An 11,036-nucleotide genomic window follows, 5' to 3' on the forward strand; every position below is an offset into this window, starting at 1 on the left:
AGGGTATTGTCTGATGTTGTGCTGTTGCATGCCAGGTTTGATTCTTACATCTACCGGAGTGACAGGCAGCCATCTAACATCGATTTTGTCATTGGCCCACAGAATCTTCAGCACTGCTGCAAGAACTTGTTGCAGATACATTTTCCTGAGAGTCTATAACCATAAGCACAGCATAAATGGTAGTTAACTGTTGATTGGTTAAAGGGCAAGTCACCTTGATACTATTTTGGGTATACTCGATTGTCGCTTTGATTTGCTGTATTTTTGCCCATAATTAACCGGGCAGGTCTCTGACACCAAAACCTACCTACGTCTTGAGTGTCATGTAAACTAGCTGTTTCTTGTTTCTTTTTGTGTGATGTGATCAAGAGTCATAGGGCTCATATCCAACTGTGTCTCGCCCAACAGTGTACACACTGCACAGAATTCCTTCCTGACTGCTCAGTTCTTTCATTATGTTTTCCCTGCGCCACATTTAGCCCAATATGGATCTATTTGTGACAATCGCCTCCATAGGCAAAAAATAAGCTAAATGAAGTCAGCCATGGTAGTAGTGCATGTTTTGAATAGTCTCCGTTTGTCTAGCAAATCCCATGAGGCTAGTACTGGGATCATGTAATCCATTAACCATGGTCATTTGGACTGTTAGTGTCCAGGGTTTATAAACAGTGGGAAACATAAAATTATTTGTGGTTTGTCGGTCTGCTTTTCTCTCTGTCAAATTCAATTCAAGGTACCAAAACATCCTTTCAATTAAACTTCTTTGTAACCTCCAGCACACACTTTCTGCAACACTGTAATCCACTTCTTTTATATCATGATCTGTTATCCAACTTTTACGTTCTCTGAAATTTTTTCCACTGGAGTGCCCATTTGCCAGAATGAGTGATGTACTTTGTCCCCTGGACATTTACTACTTTGAATGTCCATCCCAGACTGGCTGTGTTGCAGCGTCTTAACGGAAACTTCAACTAATGGATTAAAAGATTTCAGGGGAGTCCCCTAACCCTAATTGCAACAATCTAGCAGTCGAGTAGCCCTTTTCTCTGATTTACAATAACTTTATTGAAAAAATCCACAGACCGAATAAACACAAAATTGCAAGTACGAGACAAACCTTTTGGCACAATGTACATCTTTCAGCGCAGATCAATCTTGTGTTAAATTCATTTGTACCTTTTTAAGGCCACTTTCAAATTGGTGACAAAATCGCATGTATGTGAAGCACATTCTTTACAATGAGTTCATTCACATTAGTGATGTTTTGTAGGCTGCTACATTGCGAGAGGAAAAAAATCATGGCATGCGCTATACAGCTGTGATTTGTAATGTTTGGTAGCCCATGTTTCCCTATGGAGGCTTTCTTTGTGTTCAGCAAAACGCAGTGATATCACACAGAACACAGCTGCAATCTTTTTCGTGGTGACCCCCGGCGTACCCGTCCAGGTCTGTCTTGCAGATTGGTTGTCCGGCACATGCGCAGTATAGATAACGCTGTGATGTCGCTAGGCGACAACGCAGATTTTGCAGCCCGTCCGCAGTGACAGCTGCAGGTGGGCCTTGGGTTGGATGGCTTCCACTGTCTTCAATGAAAGGCATCTGAGCGGAATCTGCTCCAAAATAGAACATTCTGCAATTTTTCCATCCGTGAGCATAAAATTGCACTTCATTTCCACTCGTGGACAGGGAAAAGCGATTCTTAATTTTTAAAATTCTTTTATAGCATGTCTATGGGCAGTATTTACCGCGAAATCTGGAGGCGTAGACCTGTTCCAGATTCCGCAATGCAATTACGCCTGTGTGCATTGGGCCTTAATGTTAAAATTCGATTCTTCAGAGTATATCTGTACCGTGGAGGTTAGTCTATGCAAAATGAGGCTCATTTACACACCCAGACAATTTTTTAAACGATGGAAAGATTGACAGTTCTAGCGCTCATTTTGCATAAAGGACTAATGGGCACTAATGCCTATTAGCACTTTACCCGCTTCACTTGCATGTAAATGAGCCTCCAGCAGCTGTTTGCAAATCTCAGCATGTGGTGTGGACTTTGCACTCAGCTGCATTGTCTTCACACAGGCTCCCGTGGAGAAGACAGCATGCGGTCCTTGCTATCTCTCTCCAGCTGAACAATGGATTTTATGTTCACCTAAAAGTCATCCTTCAGCCTAAGAGTGAAAGATGGAAGTATTTACACAACCATTATCGCTCAAAAGCCATCGTTTGAGTGAATTTTGAGCGATCGTCTTTGCGTGTAAATGGGGCTTGACTGTATAGGCTTTGTTTGCAAATATGCTGTATCACTGCCTTTTAATCTTAAAATGTTATTACATTTTTATGGTGTCCCATAGGATAAGTGATAAGTCTGGTGGGAGTCTCACAGCTGAGACCCCCACTGACTGCAAGAACTGTTGTCCTATGTCCCCTTCTATTGCTGCGGGCTCTCTGCACACATTTCAGTGACGTCAGACTGAAGGCAGCTTTGGCCAAGTGTGCTTGGTTGCTGTTATGTTCAATTTAAATGGGGCTGACAGAAATAACCAAGGGCTTGCACTCAGCTATCTCGAGCAGGCCCACTGAAACTGAATGGAGCAGCACCACCCATGCATGACTGCTGCTCCTGTCTCCTCCTCACCATGGGGAAAGGGTGCTATAAGCCTGCAGTGAGGACGAGGGGAAACGCTGGACCCTCATCCTCAGGATCGGAGAAAGTCTCAGCAGTGAGACCCTCACCGATCACACTTTTATCATCTATCCTATGGATGGGTAATAAGTGGTTTCCGGTATAACCCCTTTAACAAACATTACATAGTAGTAGGGGTATAGACAACTGCTTTGATGGACCTGGGCTCAAATATCAGCAGAATTTACTCATTGCCTCCCCTACATAAAATGCTTATTTGGATCTCGGTCTCGCATCCTGTCCTAGTGTTTGTATTTGGTTTCCATTAATTTAATGACTAATGGACCATTGTCCTAGCCGAGGGCGGTTCTTGGCTTTAGATATTGCATTGGTGACTAACGCTGAACTCCTATATCCCTTGTTGGAGTGAGGAATTTCTTAATTAAAAAGCAAATCCCGGAACAGTTTGTTCTTCTCTGAGCGCTTATACTTTCACGTTATTGCTCATTTTCTCATTTTAGATCTCAAAGGGAGCACTGAATATGAGTGGGTGAAGTTCAGAAAAGCGTTATTAAAAGCTGGGGTGCACAACCATTTTTGACCCAAAGGCCACATTGCTATACTGTTTCAGAGGCCACAATATAGGTTAAAGGACCAACCCTGAATGGCACTGCAGAGAGGAGGCGACCATGCTTTTACGGATTATGGGGGTAATGGTATCAGCCTAGCATTTCACAACACCTATAACTACAATGGAGAGAACCACATGCATATGATCACCTCTCTAACTCATAAACTCCTTACTGGAGAGTCAAATGGGTCAAGAAGCCCCAGTCTCCTGATTTTTATATGGGACCCAAAGATGGCTAGCCAGTGCAGCATTAGTACTTGCCAGTCCTGAGCCGTGTGTGCCACTCTTTTGAATGACATGGGAACTACCTGTGAGCACCCATACGGGTAGATCTCTGTCCTGATGGTCAGGGGGCTGCACACATTGGCATTGTATGGAGACCCTGGGCTGCAGGTTGTATACTCCCAATTAAAAGGGTAGGTAGATGGTGTTCTAAATGACTCACCCAGCATTACAAATAAGTGCTATAAACATAAAGAAAGGGTTTGTTGCAAAACAAAGCTAATTAGTTTATATCCAATGATAAGTCTGACATCTCCATGGTTATATTCCTCATTAATACCTTCCTAATCCCTTGAATATGTCTAGAAAACTCCACAGTAGCTGGAATAAGCTGTGCTCTTGTTATGGACTCTGTGTGGGTTCCTGGTAGAAGTCCTGAAACGGATCTTATTTTCATCATGTATGTAAAGTATTTGTTTCAAGATTTCTGTGCATATTTAAATGGCTTTCTATCGCAGTGGCACAGTCCATTTTTTAGCTCTTAAAGCCCTTTTCACACACTGGAAAATTGAACACTAGTTTGACACTGAATCCGCGCACTATTTGGGTTTTAATGACCATCCGTGCTATAGTCCATACTGGGCAGATCTCAAATATGCATGCTTCAGAAACTAACAAAAAAATGTGAATTTGCACTTTGAAAGGAACTATGTCCACATACGGGTCATACAATTGCGCAGCCATGGTAGAAGTCAGCAGTGGATTTGTGCCATGATTTTTAGTGGTGTGATCCGTGTAGAAACGTCTGCATCTGATTTCACAGTGTGATCATACCCTCTCAAGTTTCAGCCAGAATGGGTTTTCTGCAGCCATTCTGTTCAGGGTAAGTCACATATTTGCAGTCATTTTGGTGATTAAGCAGGGTTTACACTCAGATTTGGAATTGCTCCAGGGTTTGTTGTGATTGCCATATTTGGAGCTAGAGTGGATTTATTTTATTAACCTCTGGTTCTCTCCATCCTCCCCTTTTCTTATTTGCAACTTTGAGACTTAAGTCGATTTTAAAGGGGGCATGGCTTGTTGGGAGGAGAGTATGGCTGCCCTGCCCTGACAGATTTATGCCAGTAACTGTTGTAATATTATGCCACAAATCATCTTCTGCTCGTGGCTGATAGATTTATTTTTTAGGCACATGTACAGCCTGAGATGTGCACCTCTTAATACATTAGGTGCATCTTAGATAATTCGCTGATCGTTTGTAGTTTATTTTTTAGGTCCTCATAAAATGATCGTTCAGTCTTTTTGCAAGTCGTTACATTATAAAAACGATTGTTCAGTCGTTCCCATTACTGGGCACCGTCCCCTGAAAGACCAATGATTGAGTGAACAAGCATGTGATTAACCCCTTGAGTGGCAGGTTTCCTACCACCCTGTCGTGCCCACCAGGGCAGGTTTTTTAAAATGGTCTAATCATTGAATTTCAACTAGTTTTGCAGTTGCGTCTCAAGAGCCATAACTTTTTCATTTTTCCATTGACATGGCCATATAAGGGCTTGTTTTTTGCGGGACAAGTTGTGATTTTTTAAACAGGGGGGAGGAAAAAAAGAAATGGGGAAAAAAGAAAAAAGGGGCCATGTCATTAAGGGGTTAAATAATGTATTAACTTCCTTCTCTGGGTCATTACGACGCACATGGATACCACATGTGTGATTGTATTTTTGATTTTTTACAAAGTAAAGGGAGACAAGTGTTTTTTTTATTTTTTTTATTTTTTTACTTTTTTTTTTTAAATTTAAAAAAAATTTTTTTTTTTTTTTTTTGGTCCCTTTAGGGGACTTCCACAGGGACCCATCAGGACCCCCTGATCACATTCCGGGGGTCCGATGGTGACAGCCCTTTACATGCTGCAGTGACAGCCCTTTACATGCTGCAGTCACATAGACTGCAGCATGTAAAGGGTTAACACAGCAGAGATCGGAGGTTTTCTCTGATCTCTGCTGTAAGAGCTAGTACCTAGCTGTCCTCTGACAGCTAACAACCAGCTCTCCCTGCCACAGAGACCATCGGCTTGCTTCTGACAAGCCGATGGTCTCTATGGCAACCTGTAAACAAAGCAGGACATTGCCGACATGTCGGCAATATCTTCTGCTGGTTTTTCAAAGCCCTTGCTTTGTTCTCTGTGGGTCTGTGCAGGCAGAGCACACTGTCACAGCTTGTGGCATTGTGCTCTGCAGCTCCCATAGTGATACATAGCCCGGAAATCTTCCGGGCTATGTTGCTATGAGCAGTGGAGCTCGTCCCGGAACTTTTCCGGGCGTGCCACTCAAGGGGTTAAGACACTTAACGGATTATCTGGGTGTGTAAAGAGATTGCATTGTGAACTACTGTCCTCATCCGCTCGCTCTGATTATTTGCTCTGTGTAGAAGGACCCTTAGGCACCAGCTCTGTAAGCACAATCTTCAGTTTTGAATGTTATTCCCTATCAGATATATCACTTCAATCTACTTGAAATCTCACACCTGCGCCATTCTGCCTATTGGAGAAGGGTGAGGTCAGTACAACTCACTTCCCTATGTACTTAGTTGCTCTGGTTACCTTAGGACTATCGCTGGTATGTAGATGAAGCCATGGTCATTTCACTTAACTCCCGTACATGAGCAACTTTAAAAATGTTGCTGAAATGTATAATCATATGGTGACTGTTGATCGTGCCCAAATCTAATGACCGATCCCCCGAACTGCACTTAGCCCTTTTCCTGGCTGCATAGGAAAGCTATTAGCCACTCCTTTGTTAAGAGGGTGGTCATTCTTTCTAATCCAAGTTTTACATTGCCGTACATTATATCAATCATAGACAAGTTTGGAATCTTCTCAGGCCTATTTTTATGGTTCTAAAGTATTTAGTAAAGAACTGTACGATACAAGAGGAAATGGTTTTACAGCAAAATGATACATTTCTTTTTTTTCTAATCCAAGCGGTTTATATAGATTGAAACACAAGCATTAAACAGTCCTAGGAAAACTAGGTCTGCGCTCTCACCAGATGTGCTCAGACTTTAACTTTGTCAATGGGGATCAGACCTGCTTTTAAACTGGCAACAATCTTAGTCTCTCAGCCATAGGGGACGGACAGTAGGTGAAGACATTTGTCACTTCAGAATTGTCCCACAATTTAACTATCTAGGAATATACTGTACATTTCCAGAAAGAGACAATACTATTACCCCTCCTACTTTTCTTTCCTTTTTTAAGAACAAATTTAAAATATGGAGCTCACTTGTCATCCCCCACTGTCAGCTCTGTATAAGTAAGAGCTGTGATTGGATCGAGCGTCAGCCAATAACAGCCGGTGCTCGATCATTCATAGTCAATCAAGCTTTTAGAATTCTCCATGCTGTCATCTCCCTGCTCGGTTTTCAAATCCCCTGCCGTCAGCGCTGTGTCAGCAAGCATTGTGATTGGATCGAGTTCCAGCTGTGATTTGGCTGGCGCTCAATCCAATCACAGCGCTTACCTACAACGCACTGACAGAGTCAAGCAAAGAGGACAACGGGGAGAATTCAAGCAGCTTGTTGCACAGACACAGACCTGGCTGGGAGGTGAGTATGGAGGTTTTTTTTTTTGGTTTTTTTTATCTAGTATTTACTCGAGTATAGCTCGGCTTATACTCGAGTCAATAAGTTGTTTGTTTTTTTTCTCAGTTTTTTCTGGTGAAACTTATTGTCTCGGCTTATACTCGGGTCGGCTAATACTTGAGTATATACGGTATATAGCAGGACAACTATGTTATTTAAGATATTGGATATCAAATGAATCTCTACCCAAGTCCGAACATTATTTCAAATACTATTCTTATACTACCCATGGACAGTACTGGAAAACCAAACTTTATACTCCTAAATACCTTTTTACCTATACATATAAACTTGCTATTTGAATATGGGACTTACCTAAACAAAATGGCAAGTTTTCCATCTGAAACTCTTATGGAATAGAGGTTTTCCTCATGTCTTTAATTCTCTTGACTGATTTATTGGGCTAAACATGGTGTAAAGTCATTATCACATTTTATATATACAAGGATCCTTTGAACAAATATATAGCCAGATTACATTTCCACAAATGTCTTCAAATACACCATGCAGTATGTATTCAATATTCGGAACCTCGTCCATCCATTTCCTAGTGTCCCTTAATCGGGATCTTGCGTACACAGGGACCTAAATGACTTATTTCCCATTTGTATTCTCACTTAAAACCTAAATTCTCTACCATGCTATTTGAAAATACAAGGTAAATGGAGAGCCTAAATACCCTTGTTAACAAATGAAGATTGGTCAGATGCTATGGAATCCCACTTATTCAGCTGCTAATCAACATATTCGACTTTACATAACTCAATGTTGCTTAACTCCCACTAAATTAGATCACGTGGGGAGAATACCCACTTCTCAATGTCATAGATGTGTAACAGCTGAGGCTAATTTCTTTCATATAATGTAGTATTGCAATGAGACTCAGACCTTTCGGACTAGAGTGACAGATTGACTTAGTTGGACTCCTTATTCTGAAAACTCCAGAAGTCTGTTTACTAGGCCTCTTAGATGTTGCACAATGGCCCCACCATATACAAATAATACTTCATGAAACGCTTTTTATTACACCTAAGGCAATAGAAATGAAATGGATGGACAGGCTACCTCCAACGGTGGCTCAATGGCAAAAAAGAAAAGTTTGCAAAAACAGAAATTGTACTGAAAAATTTCACAAAGTATGGAATATATGCTGCAGTACTCTTTTACTTAAAATGCTCATCAAATCTTAATAGGCTAATTAACAATCTCATAATACTATCAAATAAGGCAAACTCTTAACTATTACTAAATTAATATAGATCTGTATACAAAACAAAATTCTATATTTTGATTGTAGTAATTGATAATGTCAAATATACTTAACATATTTGTTTTAAAAACCTAATATATTGTAAATGCATTTGTTTGCAAAAGTGGAATATGTTCGTCAATAAAGCAAGCTTAAAAAAAGTCACATGAAAAATATTGTTTTCTAGTTTAAATCCAGACCATAAACCTTTTTTGTATTTACACTTATTAAAAAAGTTTTCATCCCCAGATATTTTAGGGTCCTTGTTAGAATGGTGCCACGTGCTTTTTCTATTCTGTGCCCACCTGCCCGGTCTTGCTTCTCTCTTTGCTCCAGAGTGGTCACAACGACTCAGCCTTGTTTCTGTGCAGTGAAGCATTTACTCAGATGGACACAGAAAAGCTCTTCAATAGAAACAGCAGGTGGCGCTATTCTAACATTAGTCCTGGAATATTTGGGGATAGAAACTTTTATTTTAATAAGTTTAAATGCAAACCATATCTGTAGTCATGGGCTGGATGTAACGATAAACAATATTTCACGAGACAACACCTTTAACAGACATACATATATGTCGTGCTGATGATTTTAGCACTGTATATGCTTAATTCTTGTTCTCTGAGAACTAACTGTGCTCCTTTTTCTCTCTTTAGGTTGCAATGGTTGAAGTCCAGCTAGATGCGAACCATGCCTATCCGGCTGGCCTCCTCATAGCTTTCAGTGCCTGTACTACTGTGTTGGTTGCTGTCCACTTATTTGCGCTGATGATCAGCACCTGCATCCTACCGAACATAGAAGCCGTGAGCAACGTCCACAATCTCAACTCCGTTAAGGAATCTCCCCATGAAAGGATGCACCGTCACATTGAGCTAGCGTGGGCCTTCTCCACAGTCATCGGAACTCTTCTCTTCCTTGCAGAAGTTGTCCTGCTTTGTTGGGTAAAATTTCTCCCGGTGAACAGTCCCAAGTTATCGGTCAACGATACATCGTCCATCAGTCCTGGGAAAGAAGCGGCAATAGCTTCAACATGCATAATGGTGCCGTTTGGATTAATATTTATAGTGTTTGCAGTTCACTTTTACAGGTCACTTGTCGGTCACAAAACAGATCGACAATTCCAGGAGTTAAATGAACTTGTTGAACTGGCTAATCTTCAGGACCAATTAGACCACAGAGGAGACTCTGTCCAATCCCCTGGTCATTACCCATAAAAGTCCTGTTCTAATGGGTTTAATCGCTTCTGTCTTATGATGTTTTGGATACATAAGTGAGAAGTGGGCTGAGTTGGAGCTCAGGAAGGGCTAATTCTTTTAATACTAAGAATGCACTTTAAGGCAGAAATCTAGAGCGTATCGAGTTCTTTTACATCTTCCAGTGTGAGAGAGGGAGGGGTGAATATCTATGCATTCTCAGTTTACCTAAGATCTAGCTCTCTCAGGGCAGAATGTGGATTTTTGCAAGCTTTCTGCATAGCTTGCTTTCCACAACCAGCTGCTTAGAAATCTCCATTCTAATTGTTCCTTTTAATTGGATGTTAAGCTGTGGACCAGTCCCAGATTAGACCTTTTTGAGCAGTTTGGAAGAACACTTTTCACTGTTCTGTTACACTGCAGCATGCTTGCCTGGATTGTTCCCCATGTATATGATTGTGATGAGGAATACAGCTGTCTTACGCCCCTCTCTGGGTGAGCAATGTATGTTTGACTGCTTTGCTTGTCAGTGTCACTGGAAGTCTTCAGCTGCATGCAGGGAAGTTGGCTGAAAGTTTTTGTAATGCATGTCTCCGTAACAATGTGTGAGCCACTGGATTGCTTTGAATATTTAACATAGAGTGTTTATGTATATATGCAGAGACTCCTAATAGTTGATCCCAATCAACATTATTTTTTACAGCATTTCCGCACATTTATAATCTTTTGCATACGTTTATCATGTTGTCTGAAGTGCCTCCAATGCATCAGCAAAGATGCATTTATACCTGTCTGACCTGTTCTTCATTTTGTGTACAATGATGGACTCACAAAGACTGTTTAATAGTTAACACCCAGCTGCAATAATGGGAGGGGGTCTTGTTGAAATTAACGGTTGTAACACCCTTTTTTGGCCTGTAATAGCAAGTATTCTACAGGTAAGGCCTCTCTTCTTCAAGAAGAACTTTTTAACTGAGACATTTATATTCTTCAGGTTTCCTAATTAAAATATATGATGTGGTTTGATTAAAAATATATTTGTATAATTAAATGGCAAGATGATCATTGCTCTTAGATATGTATGTTGACTTATAAAGGGAAACTATAGCACAAATCTATCCCATAATCTTCATTAGGGATTCTTTAGAGCAGTAATCTACACATGTGCTTCATTTCATTTTCCTTTAGTAATGGCTATTCTTTTAGGATATTGAACATAGATGGCCAACCAGTAGTCAGATGGGGTGCTACATACATTTTTCGGGTGCACATATTGTTAAAATAGTGGTGTGACATGCATTGCGTAAATGCTCACATAGTATTGAGCGAGGAAAAGATTTTATACAGCTTGCAAAGGGCCAAGTATTTTCCAACCTAACATGTAAGTTGCCTTATAAAAAAAAATATACAATTCCCATTATTCAACTTTATTACAACTGGGTGTGGGTGATGGAAAAGGGTTACATATTGCAAGAAAAAAAATTT

The 11,036-nt window shown here is 40.7% G+C and overlaps 1 protein-coding gene across 1 annotated transcript in view; it reads left to right on the plus strand.

Moving 5' to 3' along the window:
* The window catches only part of LOC136627851 (calcium release-activated calcium channel protein 1-like), a 29,232-nt gene extending 18,630 nt beyond the window's left edge, over window positions 1-10,602 (plus strand). Inside the window, exon 2 of the mRNA XM_066603286.1 lies at window positions 9,015-10,602. Within this exon, the coding sequence (XP_066459383.1) occupies window positions 9,015-9,572 (558 nt within the window). The 3' untranslated portion in view covers window positions 9,573-10,602. The remainder of the gene's footprint in view (window positions 1-9,014) is intronic.
* Window positions 10,603-11,036: the final 434 nt, after the last annotated feature.

This window comes from Eleutherodactylus coqui, chromosome 5, assembly GCF_035609145.1.
Source record: "Eleutherodactylus coqui strain aEleCoq1 chromosome 5, aEleCoq1.hap1, whole genome shotgun sequence".
NCBI lineage: Eukaryota > Metazoa > Chordata > Amphibia > Anura > Eleutherodactylidae > Eleutherodactylus > Eleutherodactylus coqui.